This window comes from Chiloscyllium plagiosum, chromosome 2, assembly GCF_004010195.1.
Source record: "Chiloscyllium plagiosum isolate BGI_BamShark_2017 chromosome 2, ASM401019v2, whole genome shotgun sequence".
Classification (NCBI taxonomy): domain Eukaryota; kingdom Metazoa; phylum Chordata; class Chondrichthyes; order Orectolobiformes; family Hemiscylliidae; genus Chiloscyllium; species Chiloscyllium plagiosum.
The window spans coordinates 117,068,860-117,088,066 of NC_057711.1; the positions used below are offsets into that span (position 1 = coordinate 117,068,860).

General features: G+C 39.3%; 1 protein-coding gene across 4 annotated transcripts in view; it reads right to left on the reverse strand.

Annotated features, from left to right (window-relative positions):
• prrc1 (proline-rich coiled-coil 1) overlaps nucleotides 1–19,207 on the reverse strand; it is an 81,998-nt gene that overhangs the window by 53,744 nt on the left and 9,047 nt on the right. For all 4 annotated transcript variants that reach the window (XM_043717029.1, XM_043717022.1, XM_043717006.1 and 1 more), the window contains 3 exons: nucleotides 18,263–18,408; nucleotides 13,661–13,763; nucleotides 8,207–8,370 (listed from right to left, as the gene is read on the reverse strand). In XM_043717029.1, the coding sequence (XP_043572964.1) occupies nucleotides 8,207–8,370; nucleotides 13,661–13,763; nucleotides 18,263–18,408 (413 nt within the window). The remainder of the gene's footprint in view (nucleotides 1–8,206; nucleotides 8,371–13,660; nucleotides 13,764–18,262; nucleotides 18,409–19,207) is intronic.

Here is a 19,207-nt window from a genome sequence, read left to right on the forward strand (position 1 = left end):
CTCGTATTACCCTGCCTAACTCCCTGTATTCAGTTTTTAATTCAGAAAAATATTTCCCGACTCCAGGCAGTGGTGGTTCCACAACATGGGACGCGGGAACTTAAAGTGATGTTGCTACGAAAGACCAAGGATTTCCCAGGCCCTTGAGGGAAGGGGGGGGCTTATCTTGGTCAGGCACATCTTAAAGAAAGAAAAGGGTGGAATAGTGAGAGGTAATTTCGGTTTAAACTTTAAGATGTGCCTGGACCACAGACTGATCTATAATAAAAGACAAAACTTTTGTTTCTTTTCTAACAACCATTTTATATACTCAAAAGTAGAGTAGTTTAAATTGTGCAGAATGCTGACAATTTGTGAGCGATAGTAAAACAAGCAGGCTCTTGATTGATGTAGCCATTCACACAGCAGGGAAGGATGAGTCCTTGACTGAGTAGACTGCTAGCACAGACAGAGAAGAATAAGTCTTTGACTGATAGGACTACAGGGTGAGAAAAACAACAAACTTTAGAGACTCTGAAAACATTTGTTGCAGACTTTGTGATAAAAATAATGATGTTTTTAAGAATGTGAACCTCATGGCTTGTTGGAGCCAAGGAGAGGAGGGACTTGTGCTGTATATAATGGGAGACTTTGTAAGCCTCAGCGCGCCTTTTCTTTAAGGGTGCCCGACTCTGCAGACTTGACTTGTTAATAAAACTTTGTTTTCCTGAATTTGTCTAGAGCGATTATTGAGAAGCGATTTTCGTTTCTAACAAGAACACTCTGATTCTGAAAAGTAAACAAAAGGCACAACTGGAAGCTGATTTCAGCATTTCATATGATATATTTACTTCTCAATAATGCATACATTGATATTAATTCCAGGGTTACTTTTAATTTGTAAATAACCATACTCTACAAACACAGTTCTGTGCAATGGATAAATTCAATATCATTTGAAGTGAATGCTGAAATTTAATGCTCATATCACTGGTCAATCACATATGACACTGGGCATAAAGTCAAGGCTGCCAGTAATTTTCTGGGTGAAGAGGGCTATAGGGCAATATCACAATCTACTTGGGAAAGCACATTGATATTTGAGCATCAATACTCATTGAAAGTTAAAGATTTTGTCAAAGTACTTAAAATTCCTATTTTTCCTGTTTGATGAATTGAGGTTAACAAAAAAAATTGAACAAGTTTGTAGCTAATGAGAAACTTTTCTAAAAAAAATAAACAAATCAGTTCAAACACAGGCAAAGATGATATGAAAGATCAACTTCTGCTCTAAGTTAGAGTCTACTCCTTAATTTCCTGTACATGCTAATGACAGAAAAAAGAAATCGATGTTAGAGAAAAAAAATTAAAGGAACACAGTTCAGTAGCAGCAGCCCACTGATTCGAGAAGGTATCCTTTTGCTTCTTCAGTCCTTCCAAATTCTGATCATCTTTCTAAGTCACTTCAGTTCTTTCCTGAGGACACATCGCAGTTAGCACACTTAATTGGTCAATTGCTTGGTTGTTCATTAGAGGCATCAGCTTATGGCACAAAGTGGGGAGAGCGAGAGTACTATCTTCCAATTCTTTGTTACTTCTCTACAAGTACAGAGAATGCTGTTTTGCTGTTGTATTGCACTGACACAGGTGTCAGAAGGCCAAAGAGTTACTGACATACTGACTCTCCCCACTAGTATTGATTGAAAAGACAAATTAACAGACAGGCTCTGGACAAAATGATCTTGAACACAGACCCACTATGCTGATGAGTCCAGCAATCCTCCCTACTTCTTGAAGGTGGCAACAACGTAAAAACAGCTCTCGAATTCCAGTGACTAGTTTTGAAATTGCAACATCTCCTTCAACAGTCTCCTTAGTTTACAGCAGTTTTCTTTTCTCATCCTTCTGCCCACAATCCAGAAAAATAAAAATAAAAAGCAGTCTTTACATACAGGAAATGTTTCTGGGGCCACATTGTGCACAATCTGGTTGTGGCATTTTCTACATTACAATATTGATTACAATTCAAAGTGATGTTTAAATGGTTGTAAAACAAACTGCACAGACTTTCTAACAGCAAACATTTTATTAACTGGCACCTTTGGAACCAGGACTGTGCCAGCTGATCAAGTGGTCTACATAATCAATGCAAAAATACACACTAAATAATAGAAACATAATGCAGAGTGTTATAACTTTATTTACAGCACAAATCACGTAATAATGTAACTTACCAGCAGAGGCTTCTCACTCACATTCTAAACTGACTACTTGGACATCGTGGTAAATCATAGTATTTGAGTAATAAGTGACTGGAAATTGAATCAACTGTTGGTATTTCATATGGCCATTCAACTGAACAATTGTATTTACATGGAGTAAGTAAATTAGAAAATTATAATGACTGGACATAATAATACAGTAAACTTCATGGTATTTGAGGTACATAATTCTTCTTCTCATCTATCAAGAGTGCCAGTTCACAATGTGCCAGTTAAGAGTTATACAGTCACAGATATATATATATATATCGTCACCCCTCAGGTTACTTTTATATCTTTCCCTTCTCACCCTAAACCTATGCGTCTAGTTCTGAACTCCCCCACTCCAGAGAAAAGACCTTGTCTATTTACCCTATCCATGTTCCTCATGATTTTATATGCCTCTTAAGGATACCCCTCAGTCTCTGATGCTCCAGGGAGACAGGCCCAGCATATTCAGCCTCTCCTTGTAGCTCAAATCTTCAAACCCTGGCAATATCCTTGAAAAATCCTTTCTGAACTCTTTCAAGTTTCACAACATTCTTCTGAAAGCAGGGAGACTAGAATTGCACACAATATTCCAAAAGTGGCCGAACCAACGTCCTGTACAGCCACAACATGACCTCCCAACTCCTATACTCTCAATGCTCTGTCCAATAAAGGAAAGCATACCAAATACCTTCTGCACTATCATATCTACCTGCATCCCAAGGTCCCTTTGTTCAGCAACACTCCCCAGGACCTTAAGTATATAGGGAGAACCACCCCAACCAATTCATATCACTCCCTATAGCTCAAATCCTCCAACCCTGGCAACATCCTTTTAAATCTTTTCTGAACCCTTTCAGGTTTCACAGCATCCTTCTGATAGGAAGGAGACCAGAATTGCATGCAATATTCCAAAACTGGCCTAACCAATGTCCAGTACTGCTGCAACATGACCTCCCAATTCCTATATTCAATGCTCTGACTAATAAAAGGGAAGCACACCAAATGCTTTCTTCACTATCCTATCTATCTGCGACTCCACTTTCAAGGAACTATGAACCTGCACTCCAAGATCTCTTTGTTCAGCAACACTCCCTAGGACCTTACCAGTAAGTGTATAAGTGCTGCTCTGATTTGCCTTTCCAAAATGCAGCACCTCACATTTATCTAACTCCATCTGCCACTCCTCAGCCCATTGGCCCATCTGATCAAGATCCCGTTGTACAGGTACATTACTGTCCACTGCACTTCCAATTTTGGTGTCATCTGCAAACTTATAACTATATCTCCTATGTTCACATCAAAATCATTTATGTAAATAACGAAAAGCAGTGAACTCAACACGGATCATTGCGGCACTCCACTGGTCATAGGCCTCTAAACAACCCTCCAACACCACCCTCTGTCTCTACTTTCGAGCCAGTTCTGTATCCAAATGGCTAGTTCTCCCTGTATTCCATGTGATCAAACCTTGCTAACCAGTCCATCATTAGGAACCTTGTCAAATGTCTTACTAAAGTCCATGTAGATCATGTCCACTGCTCTTCCCTAATCAATCCTCTTCATTGCTTCTTCAAAAAACTCACTCAAGTTGGTGAGACATGATTTCCCATGCATAATGCCATGCTGACTATCCCTAATCAGTCCTTGCTTTTCCAAATACATGTAAATCCTGTCCCTCAGGATTCCCTCCAACAACTTGCCCATTACCAATGCCAGGCTCACTGGTCTATAATTCCTGGGCTTGTCCTTACCACCTTTCTTAATTGGTGGCACGTTAGCCAACCTCCAGTTTTCCAGCACCTCACATGTGACTATCGATGATACAAATATCTCAGTAAGGGGTTCAGCAATCATTTTCCGGAGTTTTAGGGTAGACCTAATGAGGTCATGGGGATTTATCCATCTTAATGCATTTTAAGACATCCAACACCACCACCTCAGGACATTTTTCAAGGTGATACCACCTAGTTTCCCATGTTCTCTACCTTCCATGTCCTTCTCCACAGTAAACAGCGATGCAAAATACTCATTTAGTATCTTCTCCATCTCCTGCTACTCCACACATTGGCAGCCTTGCAGATCTTTGCAAGGCCTGCTTCTCTCCCTGGTTACCCTTGGTTCTTAATGTATTTATAAAATCCCTTTGAATTCTCCTTCACCATATTTGCCAAAGCCATCTCCTTAACCATATTTGCCAAAGCCATTTTTGCCCTCCTGATTTCCCTCTTAAGAATACTCCTACTGCCTTTATACTCTTAAGGTTTCATTCAATTTCTTCTGTCTATACCCGACATATGCTTCCTTCTTTTTCTTAACCAAAACCTCAATTACTCTGGTCATTAAACATTCCCTACAACTACCAGCCTTGATTTTCACTAACAGGAACGCATTGTCTCTGGACACACTCTCATTTTTGAATGCCATTGTTTTACCGGTGAACATTTGCCCCCAGTCAACTTTTGAAAGTTCTTGCCCAATATTGTCAAAATTGGCCTTCCTCCAATTTAGAACTTCAACTTTTAGGTCCAGTCTATCCTTTTCCATCACTACTTTACGACTAATAGAATTATGGTCGCTGGCCCCAATGTACTCCCACACTGACACCTGTCCTGCCTTATTTCCCAAGAGTAGGTCAAGTTTTGCACCTTCTCTAGTAGGCACATCCACATACTGATTCAGAAAATTGTCTTGTACACACTTAAATTCCTCTCCATTTAAACCCTTAACACTATGGCAGTCCTAGTCCACATTTGGAAAGTTAAAATCCCCTACCATAGCCACCTTACTATTCTTACAGGTAACGGAGCTCTCATTATAAATTTGTGTCTCAATTTCCAGCTGACCATTGGGGGGTCAAAAGTACAATCCCAATAAAGTGATCCTTCCTTTCTCATTTCCACCCAATTTCCCTGGATGTATTCCCAGGAATATTCTAAGTACAGCAGTAATGTTGTCCCTGATCAAAAACACCACTCCCCCTCTTCTCTTGCTCCCCTTTCCATCCTTCCTATAGCATTTGTATCTTGGAACATTAAGCTACGGTCCTGTACATCCCTATTTCAAGTCACTATCATTTTATGATATCCCAGTCCCATGTTCTTGCACTGAAATAAATGCAGTTTAATTTAATCAGTCCTACCTCATTCTCTGCATTGTCCCTGCCTGCCCTGACTTTGACTTGCTCCTTTCCCCAACTGTACGAGTCTCAGACTGATCTATTTACTCACTACCTCCCTGGGTCCCACCCCCCCCTTACTAATTTAAATCCTCCTGAGCAGCTCTAGCATATCTCCCTAGCCAAATTATTAGTCCCCTTCCAATTCAAGTGCAATCTGTCCTTCTTACACAGGCCACTTCTACCCCAGAAGAGATTTCAATGATCCAAAAATGTGAACCCTTCTCCCCGGTACCAGCTCCTCAGCCATGCATTCACCTGTACTACCGTCCTATTCTGACCCTCACTAGTCATAGCACCGGGAGTAATCCAGATATTACTACAGAGGACCTCCTTTTTAAATTCCTGCCTAACTTCCTATTTTCTCCATTCAGAATGTCACCCTTTTCCCTTCCTATATTGTTAGTTCCAATGTATACAATGACCTCCTGCTGGTTCCTCCCCTCTTTGAGAACATTCTGCACTCCCCCCCAAGATATCCTGGATCCTGGCACCAGGGAGGCAACATACCATGCTGATTTCTAACTGTCGGCCACAGAAAGATCTGTCTGTGCCTCTGCCTAGAGAGAGTTCCCTATCACAATCGATCGCTTGGAATCTGACATATCCCTCATCACATTTCTGCCATTCTCAGTACCAGAAAGTTGTCTGTTTGTGCTACATTCTCCTAACAGTCCATCACCCCCTACATTTTCCAAAACAGCATACATGTTTGGGATGGAGATAGTCACAAGAGACTCCTGAACTATCTGCCTCCCTCTCCTACCTTTCCTAGAGGTAACCCATTTACCTGACTCTCTTCTTGTAACTGCCATCACATCCCCTAGCTCCTGTAAATTCCTTACTGCCTCTAACTGCCACACCAACCCATCCATGTGATCTGATTGGATTCACAACCAAACACTTGCTGCAGACATAACATCAGTAACATGGAAACTCTCCCTAATCTCCCATATCCGGCAGGAAGAGCATATCACTCTACTAAAGGCCATCTTTGCACCTTAATCCATGGACACAGAAAGTAGCAGTCTCACCGCTCTAAAAAACAATGCTCCAGACTAACTTAGTACCTATGTTTTATATTTTTTAAATTTAATCAAGAGACATCTAAATAAAACATAATCAAAAAAAGAACCCACTCTACTCACTATTGTAGATTTTTAAAAAACACAGCAAGGTTACACTTAAAAACTATGCACTTAACTGCTCTCAGGCTGTGAACTCTCCCACACATGTCCCTCCAAAGTCAGCTGTGAATTTCCCGGTTTACTATTTTTTCTTAGACACACTCCAGAGATACTTGAACTCAAACAGCAAAGGCAGTAGCTGTGCAGATTCACTGTGTCAGACAGCAATATAGGTTTCTTTCTCATTTGATTCACTGACCATATGGTTGCTACCTTTATCTCTTTTCCTCCTTTTTAAAGTACCATTGTTTTGACCTTTATCCACCCTCAAACTAAGCAACTGCTTAGAAAACAGTAATTACTACTCCAGGAATTCGAATGGATAGGAAATTGGTTGAACAGAGATACTCAGTGGTGGACAAGGAGTGCCAAAAATTTTGGCCCATGAATGGGTGTTGAGCTCTCAATTTTTGAAGTTGCTTTAGTGACCATAAGTTGTAAGCCAAACACAGTAATTTAGTGAGAGAAGATCTCTCTGCAGTACTGAGATTGAGGAGCTGGAAGATGCCAAACTAAGGCATGGGACAAGATTGTATGTGAAATAACAAGTGCCAGTAATAGTTTCTCATAGCATTCTCATTACATCAAAAGGCCACATGTTCAAGGTCTAGTCCAGAAACAACAACACATTATCTTGCTGACATTTGGAATGCAGCACTTTCATTGTTTCAAACGTTACAATAACTTATACAGATAGACAAGACACCAATGTAATCAGATGGGGAAAACTCCACAACAATCAAGAGGATTAGGATGCTCAGACATTAGGCCAACACTTAACAGTTAACCAACACTAAGAACAGACTCTGATCATCCATGCTATTGCAGTTTTGAGAATTTACTGAGTTAATTGGTGTTTCATTTGCCTACAAAAACAATAATTATACCTGCATTGCTGGAAAAAGACTTTATTCAAGTTTCCTTATGAAGAGCTTTTGCCCGAAACATTGATTTTCCTGCTCCTTGGATGCTGCCTGACCTGTTCTGCTGTCCCAGCACCACTCTAATCTAGACACTGATGACTGCTAGTTAACTGTTAAGTTTTATTTAACTTTAAAGCAAGTAGGTTCACTTTGATCAAGACATTGCCAAGGCAAGACTGATCATTACCTGTTCTTGTCGAGTTGAAAGGGGTATAATGTGTGGACATATTCTGTCTTCAAAGAATAAAATGTGTATTAACAGATGTAGCTTCCAGTACAAGCAAGTGCACCAGATTGAGTCTGACCAATAATCCTAAACTGACTAAAAGGTTAAAAAAGTCTTTCAGCAATATCCAAATTCTGTACTACCAGATGACTTTTTATATGTTAAGGAGACATGTGGAGATAAAGGGTTCACTGTATTTTGAATAAGAGAATCTGGGCACTGCATTTTGTCCTTTAACACTGTTTTCTGAAATGCAGGATTGGACTTAAGCAAAAGATCAGCAGCTCCATGATTATCATATCCAGTCTGAATGGGACATTTGGTACATTGATACCCCCTGGGAGGTCGAGTGATTTCAAAGGTGGTATACAATACAAATAAGAGGGGGAAGGGAAAGAAATTTTAACAGTGTAGCTGGTCTTGCTACAAACAAATGAAATCAACAGAAAAAAAAACAAACTTACCTTTAATGCTGCTGCATAACCAACAGGTTGTGGGGCAATGTTTGATTGGCCAGCCTCCCCAGTAACAGTGGCCAATCCAAACATTTCCTGGAATGCATCCCGAATAGCTGCCACTTTAACTTCCTTGATGGAAGTTACCAAAATATCCAGATCACCACCTGATTCTGGAGGGAGAAGCAAAAATAAAATGACAAGTAACTCAGAGAAGGCTCTGCCCTCCAGGAAATATCCAATCATTATAATTGTACATGCTCAATCATGCCACAAACAAAACTTATTTGGACTAACTCTAAAACATTACCATAGAAACATGAGTTAGCAGTGAGAGTAGGCAATTCAGCCCTTTGAACCCACTCCGCCATTAACATGACCATGTCTGATCTTATCCTGGTTCTCAACTACTTTCTTGAAAAGCGGAATAAAGGGCTACGGGGACCAGTTGTGAGAAACATATCTATTTCGTTCTTGAATCTGTTGATGGATTCTGCCTCCACTGCACTTGGGGCAATGAGTTCCAAAAATTCACAACCCTCTAAGTAGCAGTTTAGCCTCATCCACATTTTGAACCTACACCCCCTCACTCTCTGAATGCTTATTCGAGACTGCCCCACAAGGGAGAATATCTATTCGACATCCAGCTGATTAATTCCTTTTAGCATTTTACAGTCCGTTCTACTATAATTTGGTAGTTCTGTTCTTGTGCAATCCTGTGTTAAGAGAATCGTGTAATAGCTGCACCATTTAAACTACTGGGGCAGAATCGCGTTATAACCAATACACACTTTAAAACTTGACACTTTAGAAACAGTGGCCCCAACTCATCAATTGCATTATAGCAAATTCATGTTAACAAAACACACATTATAGCAGAACAACCTGTTTGTACCTCAACCAGATCTGGTTCACCAACCTGGTGAACCTTCGCTGAACAGCCTCCAGTGCCACCAAGTTCTTCAAGTAAGGAGACCAAAACTGGACACAATACTTCAGGTGTGGTCTGACCAATGCCTTATATAGTTGTAACAACACGTCTCTACTTTTATAATCCAACCCTTTTGCAATAAATGCCAAGATTCCATTTCCTTTCTTATCATATGCTGCACCTGCACATCCACTTCCTGTGATCTGTGCACAAAGACACCCAGATCCCTTTGCACTGACACACTTTGAATGCCCAAAACGTCGATTCTCCTGTTCCTTGGATGCTGCCTGACCTGCTGCGCTTTTCCAGCGACACATTTTCAACCCCATTTAAATGGACAACCTCGCACTTATCCACATTAAACTCCATCTGACAGATTCTGGTCCATTCTCCTGCCCTATCAATATCCACCTGTAAATTCTCTCTCATCACAGCTTGCTTTCCCATCTATTTTAGTATCATCCATGCATTTTGTTATGTTACATTATCCCTGCTTGCAGATCATTTAAATAGACTGTAAATAGCGGAGGTCAGAACTGAAACCTGCAGTACCCACTAGATACAGTTTATCATCCAGAAAAGGAGTACTTGGTCTTCTGCTTTCTGTCAGCCAGTGAATCCTCTATCAAAGCTAATACATTTCTCTGAGATCTAACCTTCTGGATCAGTGTTTTATATGGCACCTTGTCAAATATTTTCCTGAAGTCTAGATATGCCATCACAATCCCATTATCCACCTTGCTAGTTACATCCTCAAAGAACTCCAGCAAATTTGTCAAGCATGATTTGCCCTTCATGAAATCATGCTGATACTGGTGAACTGAGCTTTGTTTTTCCAGTGCTCAGTTCTCTCTTCCTTTAATGACTGACTCAATCAACTTCCTCAGTAGAGGTCAAACAAACTGATCTGTAATTTTCCACTTTTTGAATAAGGGTTTCACATTAGCATGCTTCCAATCCACTGGTACCATTCTAGAATCCAAGGAATTTTGGAATACCATAACTAATGCATCTGATGTATCTGCTGCCACCTGCTTTAATACCCCAGGGTGCACGTCATCAGGTCCCAGTGACTTATCTACCTTTAATATAATCAGTTTACTGATGGGATTAGTTTCTCTCTAGCAATAGTAATTTCACCAAGTTCCTCTGTAGTAATTGCAGTTTCTGGGAGAAACTACCTTCCACTGTGGAACAGAGACAGAATATTGGTTTAGTGTCTCTGCCATTATTATTTCCCATTTCACCCTCCAAATTCTGCACAGCAACGTAGATTGTAAATTGATGTTAATCTGGTAATAGTAACAATGTTGAGAATTCCAATTGAGATGTGCAAATTTAACAGCAGGACTCTGAAAGAGACAGGCAAATGAATAGTTGACAGATTCCATCATGAACGAACATCTGCCTTCCAGATGCTGACTAACAAATATTTTAGTTGGTGCACCACAAATCCTGAAACACGAATTCCAGTTTTCCTCAATAGATGCTGCTTGAACTGGTGAGTATTTGTAGCATTCTGTTGCATTGCTGGTTTTCATCACATGTAACACATAACTATTTTGGCTTTAAGCCTTCTCTTCACATTCTTTGCAAATTCAGATACCACCCACCTTGACCTCAATAGACACAGTCACAGAACCCCGTGGGACAATGCTTCTGACGTCAAGCCATTGAGAAACAATCAACTCTTATATTTGTATTTTTTTAACCAATGTGTAATGTGATACCTCTCACAAATCTCATATTCCTTCATTTCTACGCTAGCCCCATGTGGCAACTTACTGAAGCCTATATGGAAGCCCAGTTACACCACACCCACTGCACTGATGTCACCTCAAAGTTATGCTTCCCAAATATGATATCCCTTTCTGAAATGCATGTTGGCCATGACAATTTTTTCCAATCTACATATTTAACTATTTTGACTATCAAGATTCGTCATTCCTCCCTTTTGAAAATGGTTACTACATTAGCATTTTCATGATTTTCCATCCATAGTCAAGAGATTTCTATAAGAGTATCAGTCCACTTCCATTTCTCCTGTCAATTTCTGCAAAAAGCATAGATGCAGGCCATCAGCATCCAGTATTTTGTTCTAGCAAAATGCAAGCAGGTGGTGGTCACTCAGCCACTCAAACCTGTTTCAATTTACATTTTCTTCTCAACTCAACAGACGCTGCTTAATGTTCCGTATTTTCAGCGTTTTTGTCTATGTTTCAGTCATAACTTGGTATTGAACATCTTCTGTTACTTTGTTTATTGTCATACATCCTTGGTTAAAAACCAACATTAATAGCGACCTGACGGTGTAGTTACCTGGATGGCTGTCTGTAAAACAGGAACAGGAGTAGGTCATTCAGCCAGTTGAGCCTACCCGCAGTTAATATGATCATGGCAGACCAAGCATTTCAATGCCTTGTAGCCACCTCATCCCCATATTTGTATATCTCTACCTTGAGCTTACCCAAGGACTTCCGCAGCTCTGTGTGACATACATTCCAAAGAGTCACAACTTCTTGAGAAAAAATAAGTAATCTCAGAAATAAATGGCATCCTCCAACTTTCCAACAGGGGAAACATCTTGCCTATATCTACCCTGTCCATCCCTTGAAAATATTTTGTTTGAATTAGCTCACTCATTCTTCAAAATGTCAGATAATACAGGAGCTGTTTGCTCAATCTGTCTTCCTAAGACAGTCCAGCCAGGCCAGGACAAATCTGGTGAACTTTGTTTCATTAGCTTGATTGTAATAATATCTTTCCTCATGGAACAGGACCAAAACTGCACACAGTACTCGAGTGCAGTCTAACCAAACTCTTCTTATATAATTAGAGCAAAACTTCACTACTCCTGTATTCAAAACCTCCTACAATAAAGACCAACATTCCATTAGCCTTAATAATAGCTTGCTGCACCTGCCTGGAGTGACAAAGACACCACACTTTCACACAACCACACTTTCCAACCTCATACCATTTAAGAAGCATTCTGCACAAAGTAGATAACCTCACTTTTCCGAATTATATTCCACTTGTCATGTTCCTGTCCATTCACTAAACCCCTCAAAATCGTTATCAAACTATAATTACACCTTCTTCATAACATACACTCCCAGTTAGCTTTGTAACATTTGCAATTTTGGAAATACTAAAAATGATCCTCAATTTCAAATGGTTGCTATATATTGTGGTGCCAGTTGAAATTACCATTACCTTCACAATCTCGTCGCTCGCCTGGCACATGGTGACCTGCAGTTAAACTCACTATCCTTTGTGTTTCTCTCTCTCTCTATTGAGACAGCAATATGGTTACCTTCACTTCATGCACCTTAACCAATTACACACAGTCTATAAGTATGAGAACAATGGGAAAGAATCATCGAACATTTCTGACAGAGTATTAGTTTCAGAAACTGATTTTAAATAGGTATTTATGTAGTTCTCTTAAGTGCACATCACTGGAGGAAACAGAATTTGGCACAAAGTCACTTAAGGAGATTTTAGGGGTGGTGACCATAACACACGGCAAGAATTGGAGTACACTAACCTCAGATAGATAAAGGAATAAGTTTGAAATAGACCAAGGCCACAAATGGGCCTATGGCCACAATTTGTGAAGAAATTAAAATCAACCTCTCTTTATATTCTAACAGTGACTACACTTCAGAAGTATTAAATTGGTTGGAGCCTTTCAGATGTCCTGAAGTCATAAAAGGCAAACAAAGCCAACATTTCATTGCCCCTCAGTGATAACAGGTAATATAAACTTCCAAACTGATCAACTACAAAGAAAATAAAGAGTATTGCAATAATGCACATTGCTAACACACTGCTTTATCAGTGGCTTCTCATACATTTTGCAAACATTAATGAGCCAGAGAAAACCAGACTAATAAAGAACCGAGACTGCAGATAAAAACAAATCAGAAAATTGACCCACTTCAACAGAAACTTAAGAGCTTTAGCAGATCACAACCCAAAACCTATACAGCTACCAAGAATGTGAATTACTGCCATCTATAAAGCTTTTCAGCTAATATACTTTACAAATCAAAAACGTGTTTTACTCTTTGCGTTCTGCCTTTGCTCAAATACACGGGCCCAGAATTTAAGCAAGGAAACAGATATTTTTGTTAATATCCAGAAGTTGTTAACAGTGCATTTGCTACTGAAAATGGCATGTTGAGGGTCTAATACCGAAGGTTAGAGAAAAATAATGGGATGAAAGCAAGTGGATTTAAAAATGAAAATAAATTTGCTGTGATCTGGGAAATCACTGTAAAATTGATGGGCAACGAGCAGGCAACAGAAATTCAAACGAGCTGAGGTTTACAGAGAGTGGAAAGCTATTGAGACGACCAGACAGCTCTAGAGGTGAGAAAGGCACAAAAGATGGGCTAAGTTAGGATGGTATTGGATTATAGTAAGGAAATGGATTATCAAAAACTCCAAAGTATTTTTTCTGATTTACTTAATATTTTGAATCATTAAAGCAAAATAAATTAGAATTTTTAAGGCGTTATACTTACTGATATAGGGAGCCATGCCTGGATCCAAGGTGGTGATCATGGACTCCACAGAATGCTTTGTTTTATCCAAAACTGATTTCACGACTGGGTTTCCTGCCACACCCTGCGTAACAAGTGAAACCTCAAACTTAAAACGTTCAATGTTTGATTTTACCATAAACACAATCAGCAACAAGGAGTGTTCACAGTGGTCAAAGGTTACTAAAGCAGTAAAGTGATGGGTCCCTTGACTTAACTGGTCAAAGAAGTTCACAAATCCACTCCATATTATCTCACCCTATTAGCTTTCTATTCCACTTCTTTTTCCCAAGTTCAAGATTTCATCTCCCCTTTAAAACATCTATTCTACTCAGTTTAAACAGTGCACACGCCATTTTCCAGGTGAAGTGGTGTTTCTTGAATTCCTTTTGGATTTATGGGATGGGTGGAAGGGGACAATAGCAAAGATCATAAATTAAACCAGCATCTCTGCACTTATTTCAAACTTCCAATATTTTCAAGTGACCCCTTAGTCTTGCCTTTCTAGAGAAAGGAAACAAATGCCATAGCCTCTTCAGATTTCTTTCAATAGATGTAACCTCATAACTATGATACTATTCCAATATCAAAGTGATGAAAACAAGCAGCCATTATTTCCATTACCATAAAGAAAACCAATTCTTGAGGGCAGCAGAAAGTTACATTCTAAGCTCTTTCATAGACATGAGCCCACCTCACTATCAACACAGACAAGTATTACACAGATTTGGTACAGAAACATTATCTCATCTCTATCAAAAGCAACAAGTAAACTGACCTAGGAGTGTTTATGATGCCACTGGGCGTCAAGAAGAACAGGAAATATTCAACTCCCTCAAACAGACTTCCTTCTGACTAAAGGATGAACAGAAAAATAGTGACAGAAGATTGTCAGCAATCATTCAATGAGATCAAGGCTGATCTGTATCTTAACTTCATACACTTGCCTGAACCCCCAAATCCATTAATGCAACTGCCCAATGAAAAGCCATCAATCCTTGATTAAAACAGTTAATTGAGTTAACATCTGTGAATTTCAGTAAGAGGCTAATTATTTTCATAATTGTCCCAAACTTTACATGAGGAGGGATTGCATACTTTCTCAGATTTTAAGGTTAGGTCCTTGTGTCTTAGGCTCCAGTCACCAATTTCTCTTACTACCCAATTAATTCCTCAAATCCTAAAAGCTTCAACATTAAATCACACCTTAATCTATATTCTGAATATAAACCCAGTACACATGGTCTCTTATCATCATCTAACCATGATAACACTGGCAACCGGTAAATTTACATTGTATTTTGTTCAAATGGCTAATAAATCATCTCTCACATGGTGTACAGAACTGTATATGGTACTTCAGATGTGATTAGCTAGGATTTTTCTATTACTTATAGAAAATTCTCATAGTCTAGAGCTAGAAATGAAGTATTTTAGATGAGTTTGTAACTGACCACTATATATTTTCACAATATTATGTGGACCCTTAAACAGTACATCAATTTAAACTCCGTTTATAACAGAGGAATGAAAGGAAGTGCAAGAGCAAGAATCTGGTATCGATATTAACAGTGTAGATACCAACAGCCACCAACATACATCATTTTAATGGAGTAAAATAAACAGCAACCTTTGGAGTACACACATTTCAATTCAAATTCTGGAAATTAGCCACAAGATATCCTGCTCCTTCATAAATTTGCGCTTTGCAATCTTCACCAGTGTTGGCCTTGATAACATTGTAACAGCAGCGCTGAAGACTTATGCTACAGAACTTGCTCACTGCCAAAATGTTCCTGTACAGCTAAAAACACCAGCACGGACAAATGTGGAAAATTGCCTATGAGTGCGCGGTGCACAAAAAGCAGGATAAATGTAACTCAGCCAATGAGCAGTCTAATCTCAATCATCAGTAAAGTGATGAAAAAGTCATCAATACTGCTATCAGGCAGCAACAAAAGTAGTCGTCATACTCCTAGTGGACCATCGGGCTGCTTTCTCATGAGAGAGAGAGACACAAAAGTCATGATGATTCAACTTGAGATCACCATACCTTGGGCAAGGGGAGACATCGAGAAGGAGAATTCTTCATGGTGACCTCAGCCAGTGCAGGAATGGAGCCCAAGTAACTCTCCATTGTAAAACAGCCATCCAACAACTGAGCTAACAACACCAATTGCTGAGTAACAAACGCTCATGGACACTTACTTTGGATTCCACCAGGGCCACTCAGTTCTTGACCTCAGCATAGCCTTTGTTCAAAAATGGACATAGGAGCTGAACCTCGGAGATGATTTTAGAGTGACTATCCTGGCAAGGCTTAATTGAGAGTAGCATTAAAAGGAGTCTTAACAAAACTGGAATCAACGAATCAGGGAAAATTCTGCTGGTTGGAATTAAAACCAGCGCAAAACATGGTGGGGTTATTAGAGGTCAATATCTTATCTTAACTTCAAGATCTCTGCAGGAGTTGCATTCTAGAGTAAATGAATTATTCTTGTGTTTGTCCTTCAAGGCGAAGATGACAGTGTTCATCATCTTTGATATCTGGAAGAACTCTAGTGGGTAAATGAGTGATAGTTAAAGCAGATCTGGAGCCAGAAGGTTCCTCAGATGATTAACATTTGTATAAATTGCTAGTTCAGGATTTAAATTTCCTTGAATTCCTCTTTGCTTCAGACTCTTTGCTTTTGAGGGAATCCATGTATTTTTCTTTTGCTTGCATGTGCCAGGTGCAGTGATCTTGGGTGAACTTCTTTCAGGACTGCAGGTCAATATCAAAAATTCCTAAATTCAAGCCTTCAGAGTATCCCCTGCAGTGCTTCCTTTGGCTGCCATAAAGAACACACCAATCTCAAGTCCTGCATAGAAGATTTGCAACATCATATCTCCACTCCCACTCAGTTGAGATTGTCTCAAGATAGTACCTATGCTTGGCAAGTACCTAAACGTCGGATAGTTTGTCTTGGTATTGTGTGTTGCCACTTGATCTTCAGTTTCCCCAAGGAAACTCTCAAAGTGAATTAGCTTCTTGGAATGTTGCTGGTAGACCAAGCCTCTCATGCATAGATCTCGACACACTTCCAATCTAATAGACAAATGTACTTCTCTTCGCTTCCAGACTGATGCGTAAAGTCTGTTAAAAGGCTATAACTGCTTTGGCAGTTGTTGCAAGTGTTCTGTTGTCATTATAGATAGCTTGACATAGTGTGCTGCAAAACGAGCTTTTTTGGATCCTGTCAATACATTACTGCACTCCTGTTTTGGTAATCATGAGGTTGGGGTTATTGACAGCAACTGAAAACAAATCCATGCTACGCTGCACGTCCAGGTCCAACTGTGCAGCTGCCAATTAGCAAACAGGAAATTGTAAAATACTTCCTTGGAGACCCTAGCCTTTGCTAGCAGTCAACGTATTAGATTTCAGTGTTAAGAATAATTATTTCCGAGCTGTACGACTCTAAGACTCTAAGATACTGACCAGGTATCATGAAAAAAGCAATGAGGCAGAACACCAGGGCAAGAAGAATGAAGAAAAACATGACTAATTTTTACTTCTCAGGAACTAGCATTAGAAAATTATGTCTCAGCATCTGGTTATTTTGTCTTGCCATTTGATCTTCAGAAGCTTCAAATGGCAGTTCACGAGTGAATGAGCTTCTTAGAATGATGCTGGATCATAGTCCAAGCCTCAAATGCATACAGATCAACAGACTTCTGTTCGGCAAATTCACTCCCCTTTGCTTCCAGAATGATGTGCAAAGTCTGTCAAAGGAAAAAAGTGTTTTGGTAACTCATGCAAGTGTCTTCTTGTCATTATATTTGGATGAAATCAATCGTGGATATGGTTAAAGTGAATTCTTGAATTTGGACTTTGTGAGTAGCAAGGATTGGTGACTAACCAGCAGACAAATTTGTGGACAGATTTCACAGCATTGTGGAATCTCGTGTAAGCATCAAAAGAATAAAAACATTGAGGTGATCCAGAAACTAATAGAGGATAAACATTCCTCTATAAGATTTACTCAATGACAAATTACCTTTCAAGTATAGTTGATACTAAAAACTCGCAGGTTGTCCAGTGGAAGCTCAGAGAGATGTAAAGCTCTTGGACTGCAGTAAATTAACAGTTTGATAAATAATTACCGTTAACAATATTCACAGCCTCGAGGGGGGGGGGGGGGGGGGGAAGAGATTGTGTTTTCTGACTGTTAAGTATCATTCCCTCATTGGCAAACTGAGGTCGAGAATTTAATTTAAAAAGTTTAAGTTTCCTGTATTTGCATCTAATTCTCAACCTTTCTTTTCTAATCATGACTTAATTATGATTTATAACTCATGATTTCTACTTTACATGTCCCAAGTTGAATTCTTCAATGTCACTGATGAAGAGCCTTGCTGTTACTTTTCCTGTTCACTAACATCATAGATGTTACACAAAGTGCCATACAATCAAATACTGCATTAAAAACCTGTTTAAATTTGGCTGCTAGGTATCAGCAACGTGAATAGCAAATGCCACTGCGACACAGATCACAAAATACATTTCAAGAATTACTTTCAAGAATTACATTCAAGATTTACCTTAAAGAAGCCCCACAGTCCTCCACCAGAGGCGCTTTGATCATAATGTGCAGACATTCTGGGATCTTCAGTCTCTTCTGGGAAAGTAATGGAAGAGCCACCTCTAGTGGGAGCAGAGGCCTGAGGCATTGTGTTTGGCGCAACTCCTGTCAATATGTTAATAACTTTAAAAACCAGGTTTATGATGCTCATGTTTAGCAGGACTTATTTTGGAATGAGAATGTTAATTAAAAGATATTCTAACATTAAACAATTGGTGCTTTTAAAAGAAAGTGTCAGCCAGAATTCTTGTTCCTTACTGCTAAACAATGACCCCCATCTATAAGTCGAGCAAGTCGACTTCAGTTTAATGCTGAAAATACATTTAACAGAACATCCTGTCATTAAATTGCTTTCTTAATGTTAGGTAAACCAGCTTACCACCCCTCAAGCATGCTGGTACTAAGAGTGTATCATAGTGAGGAGCACTAGAGTCATAGAGATGTACAGCATGGAAACAGACCCTTCAGTCCAACCCGCCCAGATATCCCGACCCAATCTACTATTAGAAAAACTAGCTCTCCTTGGAGTAGCCTGTTACACTGGAGTCACAGGGATCAGACAGTATCCCATGATACAGACCAGGTAGCATAAACAAGGGAATGAGGCAAAACAGGAGGGTGAATAAAGAGAAACATGATTGCCTTCCTTTTCAAGAACTAAAAACAAAATTATGTCCCATCCCTATTAATTAAATTATTACAATTTTGATAGTCCCTGCGATAATAGTTATTATTAAAAGATATAGTGATATTGGGAGGACTGAAGAAAACATTTTAACTGTGTCAGCTAGTGTTAAAAAGATTCACATTACATAATACTGACAATATTAAACACCCTTGTACAATTCCTAAGTTAAGCAAGTACAAACTATTCTATGAACAAAGATGGAACATTAAAATTAAA